At 38.7% G+C, this 21,281-nt stretch overlaps 1 protein-coding gene across 28 annotated transcripts in view; it reads right to left on the bottom strand.

Moving 5' to 3' along the window:
* MFF (mitochondrial fission factor) overlaps positions 1-21,011 on the bottom strand; it is a 41,670-nt gene extending 20,659 nt beyond the window's left edge. For 5 of the 28 annotated variants that reach the window (XM_031957940.1, XM_031957939.1, XM_031957935.1 and 2 more), the window contains exons 1-6: positions 20,766-21,002; positions 15,086-15,194; positions 12,402-12,470; positions 12,096-12,283; positions 10,810-11,027; positions 1,168-1,340 (exon numbers count right to left, since the gene is read on the bottom strand). In XM_031957940.1, coding sequence (XP_031813800.1) covers positions 1,168-1,340; positions 10,810-11,027; positions 12,096-12,133 — 429 coding nt within the window. In that variant the 5' untranslated portion in view covers positions 12,134-12,283; positions 12,402-12,470; positions 15,086-15,194; positions 20,766-21,002. Of the gene's footprint in view, positions 1-940; positions 977-1,167; positions 1,341-10,809; positions 11,028-12,095; positions 12,284-12,401; positions 12,471-15,085; positions 15,195-20,765 lie in introns of all 28 variants that reach the window. The other 23 variants (XM_031957923.1, XM_031957924.1, XM_031957925.1 and 20 more) reach the window with 14 other exon arrangements.
* Between the last annotated feature and the right edge of the window lie 270 nt (positions 21,012-21,281).

Genomic DNA, 21,281 nt, shown 5'->3' on the forward strand with positions numbered 1-21,281 from the left:
CTACAGGCCTCCTGGTAAGTTTTCTATAACTTCTAATCATATAAGCTCCTAAATCAATTTTCAATAAAATTCAAGATACAAAAGTCATCACTGGTAAAAAGCTATTTGTGGGATAGCTAGGTAGTTAAGAGTACCAGCCTTGGAGTCAAGAGGAGCTGAGTTCAAATCTGGCTTCACACACTTGACAGTTGCTATTTTAATCCCAAGTGTCTTTAAAGAGGGGAAAGGGAAGAAGGGAGGGAAAGTTATCAGGCACTTTATTGGGATCTTAAAAAGTTTAAAGGGAATAAAAGCTAATCTGCTATTAAAATCACGTGGAATCAAATGTATGATAAATATAGGTACAACAGAAGTAACCAGCAGAAACACTGCTACAACTGTGACTATCTACATGTTTGTTGACATCTGCCTGCTGATCTTGCTTGTTCCTTCTAATCGCCATATGCACTTGAAGCATAAAAGCCACACTAAGAAAACAGAAGCTAGAGGGAACATCAATGGAGAGGTGATTCTCTAGAGGCAGAAAGTCTATTACAAAGCAAGTGATTTACTGGCAAGGCCAAAAGCGGAACAGAGATTACTAATTCTTGAACTGGTCCACAGGGACATAATATTTTCTTGGAAGAGGATGTCAAGAGAACAAATTGAATGCTTCTTTACCCTATTTCATTCCTATTTGTTCCAGCTGCTTTTAAGCAGAAAATTGTTAACAATGGTACTTTCATTACCACCACCACAAACCCCATTTCAGGGAAATTATGTTCCTAACTAATTTTTCTCATCCAAAAAATAGTAACTGCTCCCTTCTGGCCTCCCATTCTGCTGCCCCACCTTTGTTGTTGGACCCCAAAATGAAATGCCATAATAGCCTACCACCATCATTTATAACTCTTGATTCTCAATGTCCTCACATTTAATCAAGTCCTTCCTCAACACCCACCTGAAGGCTGGGTTCTTCCTCCGAATGAGACTTTTCCTGAAAGGTAAAGTGTTTAGATTTAAGAAGCATCAGCATTACACCCTACAGGTAAGCATCTGTGTCAAAATAGTGTTCAGTGTGGTGACTAAAGATCATGAGGATGATAGTTTGACTTGAACCACATTCCCATGCCCACAAGATCCTTTCTTGTTACAAAAAAATCTGAATTTTGAGAAGAAACTACTTACATCTTCATTTTGAGGGGTTGGAGGAATGGGCCTTTCTAAGTCCAGAAAATCAAGTGGTCTCTCACTCAGTGTCAGAACACGGGGAGGTGTTTTTAATGCCAAGGGTTTGAAAGGTGTTGATTGAATGAGGTCAAGATCTGCTGGTCTTGAAAATGAAATGTCTTCAGTATTACCTGGAAGAATATATTGGAAAATCTCAATATCTTAGAAAATGTTATCAATCTGTTCACTTCAACTGGAGGGTGGATCTTTTTCTTTTAATTGTAGTAAGTTTATTATTATTTATTAATACATGTTGCTTTATGAATCATGCTGGGAGAGCAAAAGGGAAAAACTATAGGAGAAAAAAACAGAAAAAAGAAGTGAACATAGCATGTGTTGATTTACATTCAGTTTCCTTAGATCTTTTTCTAAATGCAGATGACATTTTCTGTCCAAAGTCTATTGGTTGGTATTGCTTCAGACCACTGAACTAATGAGAATAACCAAGTCTTTCAAAGATGATCATCACAAAATCTTGCAGTTATTGTGTACAAAGGATTTCTGGTTCTGCTTGTTTCTTTTTTTTTTTTTTTTTTTTTTTTAATTTAATAGCCTTTTATTTACAGGATATATACATGGGTAACTTTACAGCATTAACAATTGCCAAACCTCTTGTTCCAACTTTTTCACCTCTTACCTCCCCACCCTCCCTAAATGGCAGGATGACCAGTAGATGTTAAATATATTAAAATATAACTTAGATACATAATAAGTATACATGACCAAAATATTATTTTGCTGTACAAAAGAATCAGACTCTGAATTATTGTACAATTAGCTTGTGAAGGAAATCAAAATGCAGGTGTGCATAAATATAGGGATTGGGAATTCAATGTAATGGTTTTAGTCATCTCCCAGAGTTCTTTTCTGGGTATAGCTTGGTTCAGTTCATTACTGCTCCATTAGAAATGATTTGCTGATCTCGCTAGTGAGGATGGCCTGATCCATCAGAACTGGTCATCCTCTAGTATTGTTGTTGAAGCATATAATGATCTCCTGGTCCTGCTCATTTCACTCAGCATCAGTTCGTAAGTCTCTCCAGGCCTTTCTGAAATCATCCTGTTGGTCATTTCACAGAACAGTAATATTCCATAATTTTCATATACCACAATTTATTCAGCCATTCTCCAACTGATGGACATCCATTCAGTTTCCAGTTTCTAGCCACTACAAAAAGGGCTGCCACAAACATTTGTGCACATACAGGTCCCTTTCCCTTCTTTATAATCTCTTTGGGATATAATCCCAGTAGTAACACTGCTGGATCAAAGGGGGTTCTGCTTGTTTCACTCAGCATCAGTTCATATAATCTTTCCAGACCTTTCTAAATTCAGCTTGTTCATCATTTTTTTTTTTTTTTTAATTTAATAGCCTTTTATTTACAAGTTATATGTATGGGTAACTTTACAGCATTGACAATTGTCAAACCTCTTGTTCCAATTTTTCACCTCTTACCCCCCACCCCCTCCCCCAGATGGCAGGATGACCAGTAGATGTTAAATATATTAAAATATAAATTAGATACACAATAAGTATACATGACCAAACTGTATTTTGCTGTACAAAAGAATCAGACTCTGACATATTGTACAATTAGCTTGTGAAGGAAATAAAAAATGCAGGTGGGCATAAATATAGGGATTGGGAATTCAATGTAATGGTTTTTAGTTATCATCCAGAGTTCTTTCTCTGGGTGTAGCTGGTTCAGTTCATTACTGCTCCATTGGAAATGATTTGGTTGATCTCATTGCTGAGGATGGCCAGGTCCATCAGTTGTTCATCATTTTTTATAGAACAATAATATTCCATTACTTTCATATACCACAACTTGTTCAGTCATTTCCCAATTGATGAGAATACACTCTTTTTCAATATTTTGTTACTACAAAAAGAGCTGCTGCAAACCTTTTTGCACATGTAGGCCCTTTTCCCTCCAGGCATGGTAGATTCTTACCACCAAATCTCCATTTATAGAGCTAGCCCAGCTCAGCCACCTCATTTCTTGTCTGGTTACACAGTGACTCAGGAACATCTCCACCAGCCTTACATAAGGAATGTTTCCCTCCATTGTTCACCCCATCTTCTCAACTTCGTTTTGTATATGGCTTTCCCCTCTTAGAATGTAAATTCCTTGAGGGCAGCACCTTTCCCCCAATATTTGTATTTCTAGTGTTTATAGTGCTTAGCATGGTGTCTGGCATATATATGTTTAATAAATGTTTACTGACTGTTTACTAGTCTTTTTTCTGTTATGAATACAAAAAGCCATAGTATCTTTGTCCTCTACACAAAAATCATTTAGTGTCTTACAGTTTGTTACTCTGACTCCTAATGGTCTAGGTTTGTCTTAATGCTCTTACTTAAATTTTACAGAATTTATAATTAGATTTTAAAATTACAATCAACTGAATATTAAAATCAGCAATCTGAAATAAAATCATATGCAAACTAATAAAAAAATCAATAAAGATTAGTAAAAAACTAATCAAATTTAGTAGAATACAAACTATTCTAGTAGACAGAAAATTTAAGAATGATCAAAAAAAATTCTAACTCAAAATCATTCTGCTAACATATGTTTTAAAACAAATAATTTTAAAATTACTTGTTTTAAAAAGAGGATCAATTCTTACACAGGAACATATAAGGAAGATGATTATAAGAGGGTGTGTGTGTGTGTGTGGGTGTATGTATAGAGTTCCTTACTGAATACAATTAACCTGTACTTTTCAAGCATACTTTCTGTATTTGTGGTTCTTTATTACTAGTAGCTGATTTCAAATTTCAAATTAATTTGAAATTAATTGATTTGATTTGAATTTGAATGATTTCAAATTAAGAAAGTGAGCATTAGTACTTAATTGACAGTATTTATTACCAATGCCAAGCTCTTTGATGTAATGCTCTTGTGGACTCAAAAAAATTTCCTTTTTAAAAAATGTTTGCTACCAGTAATTAAAACCATGCATAATTTTTGATCCAGCAATAGCACTGCTGGGACTATGCCCTAAAGACATCTGAAGAAAGGGAAAAGGGACTTATTTGTACAAAAATATTTATAGATGCTCATCAATTGGGAAATGACTAAATAAGCTATGTTATATGATCATAATGGGATATTACTGTGCTATAAAAAATGACAAGGAGGATGATTTCAGAAAACCCAGAAAGACTTACATGAACTGATGCATAATGAAGTAAACAAAACCGGGAGAACACTGAACACAGTATCAACAATGTTATTTGATGAAGAAGTGTTAATGACTAAGCTATTCTCAGTAATACAATGATCCAAGACCATCCCAAAGGACTAATGATTATGCATACTGCTGCCAAATAATTATTATCTGAAACATAGTACTGAAGTTTCTTTTTTTAAATTTTGTCTTCTTTTGCAAAACGACTGTTATGGAAATGTTTGACATGACTGTACATGTATAACCCATATTTGATTGTTTACCCTCTCAAGAAGAGTGGAAGGTAGAGAGAGTTAGAGTTTGGAACTCAAAACTTTAGGCACTGATCAGCCAAGTGACTAGCATAAGTCATTTAAAATTAGTTTCCTGATCTGTAAAATGGAGACAATAGGTTGTTACAATCCCAGGTCAAATAAGATTTTTTGTAAGGCAATTTGCAACCTTTAAAGCAAATGCTGGCTATTATTAAATATTAGCTATTATTTACATCCAAACTGAAAATCAGCCTCAGATATTGGGTCTAGAGCTGGAAGGGACCATAGAAACTATCTATTCCAACCCCCTCCTTTTATAGGTGAACCAACACAGATCCAGGGAGACAGAGAATCAACTAAGAAAAAAAAAATATGAGCCCATGACTCCAACCCAAATCCCTATTCACTTACCCTGCCTAAGGCACTCTATTGAGGCATGGGTGTATAGAAAACAGTAAAAGGTGTGGAATCAAAGACGGTCATAGTTTTGATTTGAAGAGGAAAAATTTGGGACCTGAGCAGGATCCTCTAAGGTAGAACTGAACTGGAGCTACCTTAGAAGGATAAGAGAAAGAAGACTGCACCTTCCCATTACATACAAAACTCAAAAAGTGTGAAGATCCAAACAAAAGAAGAGGAGGTGTCAACCTCCTTCCAACAGTTCTCCTGGGAAGCTGATAACAAGAGGGTCAAAGACTGAGGTCTCTCTGAGGGAGTTTCCTAATGGCCAGCGGTCTTTCTCCCAGAAGGAGAAGGAAAGGAGGAGTACAGGATATTGGGGGCAATCAAGCATCCTTTTTTAAAAAATGGAAGGAGGATTTCAAAATGAAAATGAAAAGAACCTGAAGAGGAGCTGAGGAATCCTGGGAAAAACACCAAAGAGAATGGAGAGCCAAGATTAAGAAATAAAAATAATGCTCGTCAGAGAGACGCAGGCTGCAAGAAGCAGGAGGAGCGCTACTGGCTACTCCAGACCAAGTGACTTCCTCAAGATCTCACAGGTAGGAAGGGATGTGGGAACAAACCAAATGCCAAGAAGAATCTAGAAAGAACTTCGAAGGACTGTAAAATCTGGGACAGAAAAACGAAAACTAAGGGTGTATCCCTGGCATTCTTGCCTAGTACTCTGCATTAAGGCAAGGATTTCAGAAGAGAAAGGAAGGTTTGGTAGGGAAACAGTTGCAACTCTAAGGGAGTGTCCCTGGCATTCTTGCCTAGTACTCTGCATTAAGGCAAGGATTTCAGAAGAGAAAGGAAGGTTTGGTAGGGAAACAGTTGGCTAAGAAAACTGTGAGAACTGCAATTAGATTTTTAGGTTGCAATTTAAAACAAAGGGTTACAGGTTATGGTCACAAACACATCAGACAAGCAGGTACCCTGGACTAGAAACACATCTCAAGAAGGCTGAAGAAAGAACTGGGGTCTCTGAACTTCTATTCCAAGGAAGCTACTGATAAAAACAAACCCCAAACAGGATAATATTTCTAGCAGCATCAAGTGCTTAACATTGGGCCTGACACAGTAAAGCAGAGGGAACAAAGAGATGTCCTTCAACTGGGGAAAGACTGAATAAATTGTGCCACATGAATGTAATGGGATATTGCTGTGCTTTAAGAAATGGTGTAATGATTACAGAGAAATCTAGAAAGATCAATATCAACTGATGTGGAGTGAAGTTACGCCAAGAAATTATACACAGTGATTAATGGAAAAAAACAACCACAAATCAAAGCATCAAAAGCAAATGCAACATCTTTATAATTATGTTGCAATCAAGACTCAGATGAAAAGATGTGAGAAGACAGCCTCAATCCATCCTTTTGTGGAGTAGAAGCATATCATATGGGATAACTATGATAATGTAAAAAATATAAGAAATCAATAACTCACTTTTAAAAAATAGAACTAGGGTCTTGTATATATCCAAACATTTATAGTAGTATTTTTTATAATAGTGGAGAGAATTAGAAACTAAATAAATACCCATCAATTGGAGAATGATTAAATAAGCCAAGAAGGGAAATATAATAAAATATTACTGTATTATAAACTGAATATGAAGAGTTCAGAAAAGCACAGAGACTCATATGAACTGAAGTAGAATCAGGAAAACAATATATACAATGATTACAATAGTGTGAACTGAAAGGATGAAAAAAAGAAATTGAATGCCATAGTCACAGAGTCACAGTCACAATTAATCTCAGCCTCAAAAAATATCATGACTTGAAGGCATATTGTTGGCGCCCTCAAAATGTTCTGCCTATGACAAAACCCTAAGCAAACACACATACAAAGATACAGATCCTGTTCTAAAGGTATTTACAATCTAATAGGGAGAATGAAAGCTTCAGAGCAGTCTGTATCTTTTTGTGTGTTGGCCTACCACAATACCCATTTAGTCCTTTTGATGGGAACGAGCTCTTCAAAAATTTCTCTGGTAATTTTCTATTTTCACTGATCAGTTTTTTACTTGGAAAAAGGCACTTTATTGTTCCAGAACCTTCAGATCTAACATTCATTTTAGGAAGATAAACCTCCCTCTCCTATTTGTGGAAATGGGGAATGGAATATTGCATATACTATCAGACATGGTTGATGTGTTATTTTATTCTGTTATTGTTATTTAAATTTATGTATACTATGTAACACATATATATATATATATATTTAATATATGATGTGTTTGTTTTGAAGAAATGTTTCTTTCTCCCACTTTTAACACTATTATTAAAAGGAAAAGTCTGCTGAATACGTAAGGGAAATATTTGAAAATGAATGTCTATAGAATAGTTTACCTCTCAGAGTTGAGGAGGAAGGAATTTGTGACCAAAGATAAAAGAGAGATCATTATTGATCACAAAATAGAAAATTTTGATTATATCAAATTAAAAAGCCTTTAACAAACAAAATTAATGCAAACAAGATTAGAAGGGAAGCAACAAACTGGGAAAACATTTTCACCGTTAAAGATTCTGATAAAGGCCTCATTTCCAAAATAAATAGATTTGATTCTAATTTATAAGAAATCAAACCATTCTCCAATTGGTAAATGGTCAAAGGATATGAACAGACAATTTTCTGATGATGAAATTGAAACTATTTCCACTCATATGAAAGAGTGTTCCAAATCACTACTGATCAGAGAAATGCACATTAAGACAACTCTGAGATACCACTACACACCTGTCAGATTGGCTAAGATAACAGGAAAAAATAATGATGAATGTTGGAGGGGATGCGGGAAAACAGGGACACTGATGCATTGTTGGTGGAGTTGTGAACGAATCCAACCATTCTGGAGAGCAATCTAGAATTATGCCCAAAAAGTTATCAAATTGTGTATGCCCTTTGATCCAGCAGTGTTTCTACTGGGCTTATATCCCAAAGAGATACTAAAGAAGGGAAAGGGACCTGTATGTACCAAAATGTTTGTGGCAGCCCTGTTTGTAGTGACTAGAAACTGGAAAATGAATGGATGCCCATCAATTGGAGAATGGTTGGGTAAATTGTGGTATATGAATGTTATGGAATATTATTGTTCTGTAAGAAATGACCAGCAGGATGAATACAGAGAGGCTTGGAGAGAATTACATGAACTGATGCTAAGTGAAATGAACAGAACCAGGAGATCATTATATACCTCAACAACAATACTGTAGGAGGATGTATTCTGATGGAAGTGGATTTCTTCGACAAAGAGAAGATCTAATTCTGTTTCAATTGATCAATGATGGACAAGCAGCTACACCCAAAGAAAGAACACTGGGAAATGAATGTAAACTGTTTGCATTTTTGTTTTTCTTCCCAGGTTATTTTTATCTTCTGAATCCAATCCTTCAACAAGAGAACTGTTTGGTTCTGCACACATATATTGTATCTAGGATATACTGTGACATATTTAACATATATAGAACTGCTTGCCATCTGGGGAAGGGCATGAAGGGAGGGAGGGTAAAAATTGGAACAGAAGTGAGTGCAAGGGATAATGTTGTAAAAAATTACCCAGGCATGGGTTCTGTGAATAAAAAGTTATAATTAAAAAAATAATAATTTTTTTTTTTTTTTTTTTTATTTAATAGCCTTTAATTTACAGGATATATACATGGGTAACTTTACAGCATTAACAATTGCCAAACCTCTTGTTCCAATTTTTCACCTCTTACCCCCCTCCACCCCCTCCCCTAAATGGCAGGATGACCAGTAGATGTTAAATATATTAAAATATAACTTAGATACACAATAAGTATACATGACTAAACATATTATTTTGCTGTACAAAAAGAATCAGACTCTGAATTATTGTACAATTAGCTTGTGAAGGAAATCAAAGATGCAGGTGTGCATAAATATAGGGACTGGGAATTCAATGTAATGGTTTTTAGTCATCTCCCAGAGTTCTTTTTCTGGGTATAGCTAGTTCAGTTCATTACTGCTCCATTAGAAATGATTTGGTTGATCTCGTTGCATTGAGGATGGCCTGATCCATCAGGGACGGTCATCATCTAGTATTGTTGTTGAAGTATATAATGATCTCCTGGTCCTGCTCTATTTCACTTAGCATCAGTTCGTGTAAGTCTCTCCAGGCCTTTCTGAAATCATCCTGTTGGTCATTTCTTACAGAACAGTAATATTCCATAATTTTCATATACCACAATTTATTCAGCCATTCTCCAACTGATGGACATCCATTCAGTTTCCAGTTTCTAGCCACTACAAAAAGGGCTGCCACAAACATTCGTGCACATACAGGTCCCTTTCCCTTCTTTATAATCTCTTTGGGATATAATCCCAGTAGTAACACTGCTGGATCAAAGGGTATGCACAGTTTGATAACTTTTGAGCATAGTTCCAAACTATTCTCTCCAAAATGGTTGGATTCGCTCACAACTCCACCAACAATGAATCAATGTCCCAGTTTTCCCACATCCCCTCCAACAATCATCATTATTTTTTCCTGTCATCTTAGCCAATCTGACAGGTGTGTAGTGGTATCTTAGAGTTGTCTTAATTTGCATTTCTCTGATTAATAATGACTTGGAGCATCTTTTCATATGACTAGAAATAGTTTCAATGTCTTCATCTGAGAATTGTCTGTTCATATCCTTTGACCATTAAAAAAATAATAATTAAAAAAAATGGATGTGCTATTTGAAAAATTCACCAAAAATTTTTTTTTTGATTAAAGAATATACTTGCTTGTAATATTGAAAATCTAACTTTAAAAGCTTTTACCTTGAAATTTAAGGGGGGGAAAATTACTTAGGTATGTTCACCAAGCCAGATACCACAGAGGGCAGCTATAGTGTAGGAAGACAAACAGGAGAGATGCCTAAAAGAGCACAGTAAACAAAAATCAAAGAAAGGAATTACAAGATATAATAGAAATATTTTTTCTATAGAAAAATTTGATCTCATAGACATCACTGAGACTTGGTATAAAATCTATGTGTGCCTTAAGTATGATTCTGAAAACATACTGTATATGTTATTCAAAAGAAAGATGACAGGTAGAAAGGGGGTGAGGGCAAAATAGTACAAGAAGATAAAACTAAGTGAAGAAATTAAAAAAAAAAAGGCAGGAAATATTTGTGTGAAGGTCAATGAAACAAAAATTGAAGCAATATTCTAATTTGAGTATACTATAGACCACCTAGAAATAGTAAATAAATTAGGGATTGGGCTAGTTTATATTAACTACTACTGATGCCCATTTTATCTCTTACTTTGTTTATAAATTCTTCTAAATAAACCTTCCTTTTGGCAAAGAGAATGGCCATTGTGAATTTGCTACATGATTATTTCGAACTAGCTACAGCTATTTTGACCTCTCAATACTATAAATAAAAGAAAGAAGCTAACACATACAAGAGAGTGTAGTTACAGAGCAGATGAAAAGGCCCAGGAATCTTTAGTGTGTACCTATCATATTTAATTCACTTTAAATTTGCGACAACATAATGCTTCCTGTAAAATACTACAGAATGAACAAGCCATTAGGAGCACACATTTTTAAAGCAAAAGCAGAATTTCTAATAATTTTCCCTAAAACTATTCTCTCAAAAATCAGAAATCTTATAAAATGTCCCCAGCAGAGGTGCACAGAAAAAATAAGAATCTATTAGTTTCACAGGAAAGTACAAACATACCTGCTATAACAATCCTCTCTGGAACCTGCATGGTGACACTAGCATTTGGGACTCCTTCTGGGAAGCTTGGCTCCAAATCAGGAGGTGGTGGAGCAACTTTTAACTTTTCTGGGACCCTCATCCGCTGGCTGATACCTTCAGTGTATTCCATCTCATACTGAATACGATTTATTTCTGCCATGTCAGCTGTGGGAGAAGGAAATGCTGCCCCACTCATCCTAGAAAAAGAATTTTTTTTTTAAAAGGCAGGAATTAGTGATAAGTCATGTCTCCGTCTTCTGAATGCACTTAGTAGATAAAAAGAGCACAAAAGGGAGAATTCCTAAAAGGACAGTTTAATAATGTGAACATGTGTAATATAAACTGTCACAAAAAATATTTTCCTAATAAAAAGCCACTTGACTTGTTATTAGTGAAAGCCTCCAGTTTTGGCCCTAATTTGGAAAAAAGAAAAATATGAACATTGTAGAAAGATATCCCCCGACCTGCCCCCTGCAAAGTGTTTTTCTTGCATTAACAAAAAACATGCGGCTTGATAAATGTACAACAAAATATGAAACTACCCTCTCCCCCCAATCAAAAGAGTTTCCCCACAAAGGCAGGAGAAACTGCTAGGCTTTTTTAAAAGATTAAATTGGAAAACTGCTCTCAGGCATGCACAATACCCTTAAAAAAAAAAAAAAAAAAAAAAAAAAAAAAAAAAAAAAAAAAAAAAAAAAAAAAAAAAAAAAAAAAAAAAAAAAAAAAAAAAAAAAAAACTACCCACAGTGGATTATAATTATAAAAGGAGGAATTATTATGAAAAGAGAAAAGCAAAGTTATTCAAAATTTATTAAAAAGGAAAGGTTAAAAAATCTTGACTCCTAAAAATCATGAAATGAACATTCAAATCTAGGCCTGCTGAATAAATCCATTTTTGATGTTTATTAAAGCATGTAATATATTGCACACTTTCATGTAGGGAATCTGTAATTAAGAAAATCTTCCAAATTCATAAATCTTTTGAGAGTTTATGAGCTTAACAATTTAGATTATATGTTATGTGTAGTAAAAAGTACACAACAGACTTTCTAGAACAAAGGCAGAACAACATGGCTTGAGCTCAATCCTAAACTGGCAGGATATCCATGCTCATAGGGAGATGCAATTGGGATCAACAAGGATATATTAGGGTGCAAAAAGAAGAGCAGCCACCCGCAGGCAGGCAGGCAGGCAGGCAGGCAGCTTTAATGCCAATGTACCTTCACCCTTCCCACGGCGGCTTAACTTAACAGAACTCCACTAACCTTCCTATAGGGGTGTCACTGCTCGTTCTTTTACTCATTTTGGCAACTGTATGGGCACCTTTACAAGGACTATTCAAACACTGCTACCCTGCAGCTGAGTTTACTTTATACAATTCCCCTACAGATCTGACTTTTTTTGGTTTTTTTTTTTGAAGTTGTACATAAGAGCACGGACACTGCTTTCCCAGCTGTAAAACAGAAAGAAGAAATCAGCATTTTAGCAATTCATTTCCACAAGTAATCCACGAGTTAGAATAAACATAACTTAAAGTCTTATTTGGATTCAAACATACTCTGAAGCTTTACCTGAGGGATTTATTCCAAACTTTTAGTTGCACATCTCAGAGATCATAAAGACAATTTTAAGCAAGTTTACTGTTTTGCAAAAAGGAGAAAGAGAAAAAAAAAATTATACTTTTTATATATCATGAATTGGGATGCTTCTGAAAAGGGGGCTTCTGAAAGCCCCTTGGGTCCCTCCCAGATAGACTTGCCTGGCCTGTGACAGGTTCCCCCCAGTTTCCTCCTCTCTACCTTCGGGCAGCCCCTTCTTTGCTCTAGCCTACCAAATGGGGACCGCTCTCCTCCCAGTTAGGACAAAGCCCTGACTGTGACTTGTGCACTTCATCCCTTTTCTTCCTCCAAAAGATCGCTTCATGATCCTTCTCCATACCCAATCCTGGGCTTTTTTCCCCCCACTGTCTACCTTTAAAAAAAACCTTCAGCAGACCCTGTTCTCATCAAATATCCTATTTTTCACTGGTTTTACTGCCTTACTATTACAGAATGGCCCATCCTCACTGCTTCCACTCATTCATTTTTTATTCTCTAGCAATCCAGCCTCTGGCTCTAGCATCATTCTAAAAATCACTCTTTCAGAGGTGATTAATGCTCAAGTCTTTGCTGTCACGGCCAGTGGTTTCCTGCTCAGTGTGAATATTCTCTGTGGTTCTTCTACGCTGCTAAAACTGGCCCCTGTCTGGATTCCTTTTTCTGTCTTTTGGTCCCTTAAGAATGGTCTCTCTCCAGATAATTCTCTAACCTTTCCTACCTTCTCTGTTCTTTTCTTCTCCTTTTATATATTCTCTCTTTGCTGACTTTGGTGTTTGCTGAACTCCAGTCTATCGTGGGACCCTCCAGGCCCTCTCTACCTCGACTTCCCGATGGCATTTCAAAATCAGCACATTCACAAGAGAACTCTCTTTCCTTTTTACCACCCATCCCTGTGTCTGCTGAATACACAAGGAACACTTCTGCACACCAAGGCTTGGAACCCTGACTCTTTTGTGGCCATTCTCTCCCCCTCACAGATTCACTTTTGATCCATGTCAAAGATCCTCTCTTCTCCTGTGTTTGTCCCCTTGTCCTCTGTTCCCAATGACACCACCTTCCATCTGGTCTCCATCATGTTTTTTCTCTCCTCCCCCAAAATATCCTAACCAGTTTTATTGCTTTCAAGCTCTCTCCCCTTCTTGTCAAAATAATTCATTGACTCTTACAGACAAATGCCCAAAGCCTCCAGTCCAGGTCCTCTCACCATGTAGCTCCTATGTAGTTCTGTAGGTTCACTGCACAGCACTTTCCCTTCATTCTACATTCTAACCAAACTGGATGGCTAACTATTCCCTGAACTGGAAGCGCCTCTCTGGCCTTGATATGTGTCTATCAGCTTTACCCCACAGCCCCTCTACTTTCTCCTCACCTGACCTTTCTTTTTGGTCTTCCTTCAACGATCTGCTGAGGAACCCCATTTGCTGTCAAGCCTTCCCTAAGGGAGTTACTAGGGCCCCAGGCCACCTTCTTCAGGCCCCTCCTTCCCCTGGACTATCCTGATGGACAGGGCCTGTTTCCTTTACCTTTGTGTCTCCGGCACCTAGCACAGGGCCTGGTCCAGATCTATGATTTCATCAGTATAGAGAAGCCTCCACCTACAAACTCCTTCTGCTGATGCAAACTGACTTAGCTCAGTCTTAAGAGAGTTGCTTGGGATGCTAAGAGGCAGGCAATCTATGTTTCACACAGCTATACGGGAAACACAATGGGTCTCAGATAGGCCTTAAAAGTTGCTCCCAAGGTCAGCCCTCTATCCAGTATACCACACCTTACACATTCAGGAGACATTTAACGGATGTGCATGGATTCAAATGATAATTTTTTTGTCCTCAAAATTACTCCATCCATATTAAATTTTCAGGAAAGTATTGTTATTGCAGTTTTTGATTTTTAATTAAATTCTTCACAAGTAATGTTTCTCAATGAAGTTTTTCAGCATCTGAAAAATTCTTTACTATTCTCCTATAGAAATATTAGTAAGGCTAAGGAAAATTCATGAGGCAAAAGGTAAAATTCCTTTAAAGAGATTAAATAAGAGTGAGGAAATTAATTAGTTGAAGACAATTTTAAAAGCATTAAGCACTTAAAAAACTATTTTACACTGTGTTCTAAAATTGGGCATTCTAAAAAGTGACTTAAAGTAATCTCTTTAGAATCTTATAAAAACAGCTAAATGTGATTTTCTGAAGATTTTACAAATGAAGTTAATGACAGTACAACTTGCAAGACCATCTTTTAAATACCTAGAACCAAAAGATGATGCAAACATTAAAAACATTCTTGCTTTTAAAATGCTTCTCCATCTCTATCTTTAAGATGCTGGGAAAGTCTTAGAAAGAGTGAGGGAGAAAAAAAAATTCAGCTGTTGAGTTCACCTCATTTTCTTCTATTTTCCTTCCCAAAAATATTCAACATTTCAAGGCTTTGGATGCAGATAGTCTACACTAGAGATGTCAATGGTGTGGCCAGCTGGGTCAAAAGCAACACTACTCAGAGCTGCAGAATCAGATTGCAGTGTAACTGGGCAATATTTAACATAATAAATAAAAACATAGCATAATATAGATACTACTACTATGTAATTTTCTAAGTCAGTTTGATGCCATGTTCATAAGTACTAAGAAACGGTGATTAAAAGGGAAGATTTTCTTACTCACAAAAGTATTCCAGTTATGCCTTGCTATATGCACTATCTGCTTCTGTGCTTCATATCAAATCCTTGAACTTGTTTCGATTAGGATGTGCTGTACTTGTTGCTTTTTTTCCCTAAAAAAAAAAAAAAGCCAAATTTTACATGACATCATGTTATTGATAACCAACCATTTCAATCTAAGGATTGAGGGGTCGGGGGGGGGGGGGGGAGGGGAGGGGAGTGTGAGTCACTGAAGAAAATGAAAAGTTCCAAGTGCTTCACGTCTCAGATTTATCAACAAACAATTTAACAAATATTTAGTAGGTGTCTCTGCAAATCGATGTTCTAGAGCTATAAGACCCCTCTCCAACCAACTTATTATTACTTCCCACTTATTATTACAAAAGTTCTTTATCTGATAATGAAACACCTCCAAAATGAAGTAAAAGATGAATTCTAAGATTGTTTCTAATATATGGAGAATGGATTTGTAATTTAAGAAAATATGACAGATAGAAAAAATAATATATAATAGAGGAGACTTAATATTTGTAGGCAAGTGAAACAGTAAAAAAATTATTTTATTGTTACATTTATTATTTTCAAGGTTAAGAAAAGCAATGGAATCAAAGTCAAGTTGGAACATTTCAAATGAAGTTTTATAAGAGTCACCATTCAAGTAGATGAAGGCTGATCATTGTTTCAATTGTGCTTTAGCTGGATGGACAGACAGTACAGGGTTTGGGGAAGAGGACTTAGCACTACAAGTGAACATGAGAGCAAGTTGCACTCTATCTCTGGCCCTCAAGTTTCCCAAATAGAAAATGTGGGAGGTTATAGTAAATGATCTCCAGGGTTCCTTTCAGTTTTAAATCTTCAATCCTATAACATCTGGCAAATTGTGTCTTGCTTTCCATAATGCCAACTGCTTCTAAGCCCCAAAGCCTATTTTTAAAAGGTGGTTGCTAATGATTAGTAAGTCATTAATACAGTACCTGTCTTCCCCATTAGAATATGAATTACTTGAAAGCAAGAATTTTTTTTGTGACCTTGAGCAAGTCACTTAACTACAATTGCCTAAGCAAAAAATAAATAAATAAAAGAAGAAGAAGAAGAAAGCAAGAACTTTTTTTGTCTTTCTTTGTAGTCCCAGACAGAGCTTAATGAAGTGCCTGGCACATAGTAGGAGTTTAATAAACGTTTGACTGAATGACTGACTTTGCAACCATCTCATTTGAATCTTGGCAACCACCCATTTTATAGATGAGGAAACTGAGAATCCGAGTACTGGCCCACGATCAGTTTGTGTCATAGTTAAGATCTGAACTAAGGATTTCCATTCTCCAAAACTAGTACTATCCTATTGTGCTTCATGAGAACACCGATATTCTCTTGGTGAGAGGCAGGCTGCTCACAGTGGATAAAAGATTCAGTCCTGTAATTAGGAAACAGTTTTGTCTTTAAGACATACCAAGTATACAACTATGGAGCAATCAACTCAATCTCTCCATGACCCAGGCTACAAAACAACAATCTCAAGAGAAACAAAATTTCTGGGTTGCCCAAATTGACAAATTCCATGGTAGACACAAGCAGTTTGCTTCTTGTCCATAGAAGTGACATACAAAATTCCCCTGAAGACATTTATGACTGACAAAGGAAGCTGGATGGTCAACTCTGAGAGATAACCAAGAGCCTGAGTGTTGCACTGTTAGACATAAAATATTAAATGACTCAGAGGAAGGTCTTCATACACTGGGGTGGCTCCTATTTGGAAGGACATGGACTAAAAATATACAAAATGAGAAACTTGATCTACATGAGCGGTGTATGTAATTATAATGAACTGATGGCTCATCAATTCACACGATCACTAACAATCATTTTTATACCACTTATTGGATTTTGTTTTAGTAATTAATTTCTACTGTCACATTTCAAGGCCCAAGTCAGGAAATAACCTAATTCACTTCAACAAATATTTCAGGGGATCCTGGGATCAAGAGCTAGAGATGGAAAGGAATTCAGAGGCCTTCTAGTTAACCAATTTACAGGTGACATCAAGCCCAGAAAGCCAAGTGACTTGCCTAAATTTATACAGATCTTTGAGGTGGGATTAAGCCCCTCTCACCAGACACATCCCTGAACAGGTGGGGTCATATAGTACTGGGCTAAAGTGTGGATTGTGATCTGAATGGGGGGGTCCCATAGCTGAGTGTGAATGACTTCTGAGCAAATGTTTGACTTGTACTCCGGTGTTCTATACAGCTACACACTTGGGGTTACGAAATAATACATCATCATATATAATAACAACATCAGTGGTACCCAAAGCCCCAACCTCACAAAGGGGTAGGGGGAATCCAATCAGAAATGTAAAGCACCCTCAATCTTCTATACGATGAGAGGATGACTGGAAGAGGCAGAGTCAAGGTGGACTCTGAAATAAGGGAAGGATTTAAGATGATCTGAGTGGGAGGAAATGGAGAACAGTTTGGTCAGGAAGAGGGAAGTGGGGCAAAATTGGAAAGGGAGCTTGGGACCGGAGCAGAGGTGTGACTGAATGACAAGAAGGTGCTTACACTACTGTCTACAGGTGGTGGAAGGCTACAGAAGTCTCCGGGGTAAAGAGGTGTTCCTTGAACCAGGGAGCTTGCCCTTGTTGATCCAGGAACCCATCCCTAGAGCCCAGTAAAGATCAAACTGTAGCTTAATTAATATTCACTGATTAGTAAGTAACCAGACTTATAACTAATGGGTCTTAGCAATGGAAATGTGGGGATAAAAGGGAAAGAAAATGGAGGCTGGAAAAAGAGGACTTTATAGCAGGTTCCACAGTAATTATTTTCCAACAAGCACATCTTCTTTGTTTTTAACAGTATTTTTTTACATTAGAGTTAAAAAACAAAAACTCACATTTGAAAAAGGCAAGTTTTCTTTTTCTTTTTTTTTCTGAGGCAATTGGGATTAAGTGACTTATCCAGGATCACACAGGCAGGAAGTGTTAAGTGTCTGAGTCTGATTTGAACTCAGGTCCTCCTGACTTCAGGGCTGGTGCTCTATCCACTGCGCCACCTAGCTGTCCCTAAGAGCAGCTAGGTGGTGCAGTGGAGAAAGCACCAGCCTTGAAGTCAGGAGGATCTGAGTCCTTGCCCCTAAGAGCCAAGTTTTCTTAGAATTAATTTGAGCTCAAAGAAACTGAAAACAAAAGATATATATTTGACTTAACATCTTTACCAAGTTCTAACAGTAAAAAGGGGGCATTTCTACTCCATTTCAACTCTGCTTTGTCTCAACTGCTCAAATGAACAAAAACAGACCATACATGTTTTTCCTACCATGTTACATCTTTTACAAATAAGGAGAAGAATCTCTGCTCTGGGAAGGTATGTTGATTTGGGGAGTACCATCACAAAGTATCTACCGTAGCATGCAGGATGAGCTCTGCTCCCATTACCAAGTCTGTGGAGTATGTGCTTGAAATGGGAATAACGCAGTTGCAAAAGCTGTCAAATACTAAAAAGAAGGGTCATTAGATTACAGGACAAGGTTCCTGTTGAAAGGCCCTGTGCATGTAATCCAATTTAACTCTTCTATTTCCTTGAATGTAAACTGTTTGCATTTTTGTTTTTCCTCCTGGCTTATTTTTACCTTCTGAATCCAATTCTCCCCGAGCAACAAGAGAACTGTTCGGTTCTGCACACATATATTGTATCTAGGATATACTGTAACCTCTTTAACATGTATAGGACTGCTTGCCATCCGGGGAAGGGGGTGGAGGGGAAAAATCGGAACAGAAGTGAGTGCAAGGGATAATGTAAAAAATTACCCTGGCATGGGTTCTGGCAATAAAAAGTTATTAAAAAGAAAACAAAAAAACTCTCCTATTTCCTAAGTCAGAAGTGAGCAATTTTCAACAATAATCAGAAGGTTGAGAAGTCAATCAATAATGGGAAAATATAAGTTAACAGTTTATCTTACATCATCAGGATCAACTACTATGGCAAAGAAGTGGAAACAGGGGGTGGCCACCTCCTATGGCCAGAGGATTGCTGTGAAATGCTACTGGGTTATAAGAAAGACCAGTCGGAGAGTTTTAGAAAGGGATCCAAGAATGTGCAGGAAATGCCAACCAAGAACAGCAACATAGAAGAGTCACCCAGAACTAGGCTGAGGAACGTGATCATTCACATCAAAAACGAAGGCTTTGGGAAGCAAAATGCTGCGCACCTCCAGGCAAAGAACTGGAAAATGAGGGTTTAGTTCCCCATGTACAACCACATAAAACTAGCTTTCTTTTTTTTTTCTTTTAGGAAAATAAAAACTATTTATTTATTTTTTTTTTTACTATTATTTAACAGCCTTTTATTTACAGGATATATGCATGGGTAACTTTACAGCGTTGACAATTGCCAAACCTCTTGTTCCAATTCTTCCCCTCCCTCCCCCCACCCCTTCCCCCGGATGGCAGGATGACCAGTAGATGTTAAATATATTAAAATATAAATTAGATACATAATAAATATACATGACCAAACTGTTATTTTGTTGCACAAAAAGAATCAGACTCTGAAATATTGTACAATTAGCTTGTGAAGGAAATCCAAAATGCAGGTGGGCACAAATATAGGGATTGGGAGTTCAATGTGATGAAAACGAGCTTTCCATAACGCGGGGCTGGGAAGAGCCGGCTCCTGACTCAAAAGCAGCCCCACTAGCCAACCGAAAAGCAAAGCAAAGCACTAAAAGTCCTCAGGTACATTTTCTATCCAGAGGAAAGCAGTGACATCATCTCGAGGCTGTTGAGGAGGAGCTGGTAAAGCTCTAGTGGAGATGGTGATTGTTCTCGAAGTCACACTCCACAGAACTTTTACTCGCTCTTCCCCCTCCCTAGGGACCCCGCATCAAGCCGAACTTTCTTGGGGAGGGGTCCGCCTTTTCCTCCCCAAGTCTGGCTAGCGCCTGTTCTCACGTTGTTTACTTCTTTCTTTACACCTTTCTCGGTGTCCCGGAGGCACACCCTAGGCGCTTACTTAATGCTCAAGTTCCCCCCCCCCCCCCCAGTAGGAAAAGCTTCGGCTTCCTCCCCTCCCCCAGCTTCCTCACTAATAGCAAGCACTCAGCGGAAAATCGGTGTCAGGGAAAGGGGCTCTGGAATCGAATCCCGCCTCTGCCAGTTAGCAGGAAAGATCCCGAGAGACCTTCCCGATCCCAAATCCCCGCACCCTGAGAAGATTCGACCAGAGGCTCCCCGAGGGCAGGAGCTGCGGGGATTGGGTCTGAGCTCCGAGCCCCGCACCTGGAAGGCTCTAAATGAAGGCGCTTAACAACTGCTAGAGAAGGAGGATTCCCGCTGTTATAGAGAGACGCCCCCCACCCCCCACCCAAGAAGGGTCACGAGTAAGTCGGCCCCGCTAGCCAAGCGGGGGGAGGGGAGGGCTGCGCGCAATGCCTGGAGAGCAAGGTCAAGGTCACTCAGGCCGGGCCAGGGAGCCCCCCCCGAAGATGGGCCCTTGCTGGGGTCCGCGTGAAACGGGGCCTTGAAGGCCGAGCGAGTCCTCGGGGAGTTCGGGGGGAAGGGCAGGCCGTGGTCAGACCCCGCCCTCGGCTCCGAGCCCGCCCCCCACGGGGGTTCGAGGCCACCGGGCCCGCAGAGCTGAGCCGGGAGGGGGTGGGGAGGGGAAGGTGGCGGGGCGGAGACTTACCCCTAGAGCCCCGTTGGTGAAGTCGCCGGCGAGGGCCTTTCGGGCCGGCTCCCCCGGTAGCTCGGGCTGAGCACTCTCAAAGGCCGTTGGCCGGGCGCATGAAGACGCCGGGGACAGGCAGCCGGCTGGACGGCCCCGCAGCGGCTCCGGAGAGAGGGAGAGAACGGCCGGGGCTGGCCCCTTAGAGGACCCGTAGTCGTCGCCGGGCCTGGTCAGGTGACCCGGAACCGGGCGGAAGTGCGACGGCGCCGGCTCAGCGCGGGCGACTGACGCTGGGCCGACATCCTTGTAGCGGGCGATGCCATTCGGCGGCCGACGTCGTGCGTCAGCTCGTCGGAGCCCAGTTGACTCGGGCCCCCTCAAAGGCTGCGGAGTCACGCTGGCTGAATCCGCGTGAAGCCCAAGCAACAAACTGAGGCGAAATTTGAATCCGGCCCTTATATTCCTGGGGCTGGTAACCTTATCGCACCAAGACACCCACAACTGCGCTGGGCCTCGAGTGTCATCTTTGAAATG

The sequence above is a fragment of the Sarcophilus harrisii genome, chromosome 3, assembly GCF_902635505.1.
Source record: "Sarcophilus harrisii chromosome 3, mSarHar1.11, whole genome shotgun sequence".
NCBI classification, from domain to species: Eukaryota; Metazoa; Chordata; class Mammalia; order Dasyuromorphia; family Dasyuridae; genus Sarcophilus; species Sarcophilus harrisii.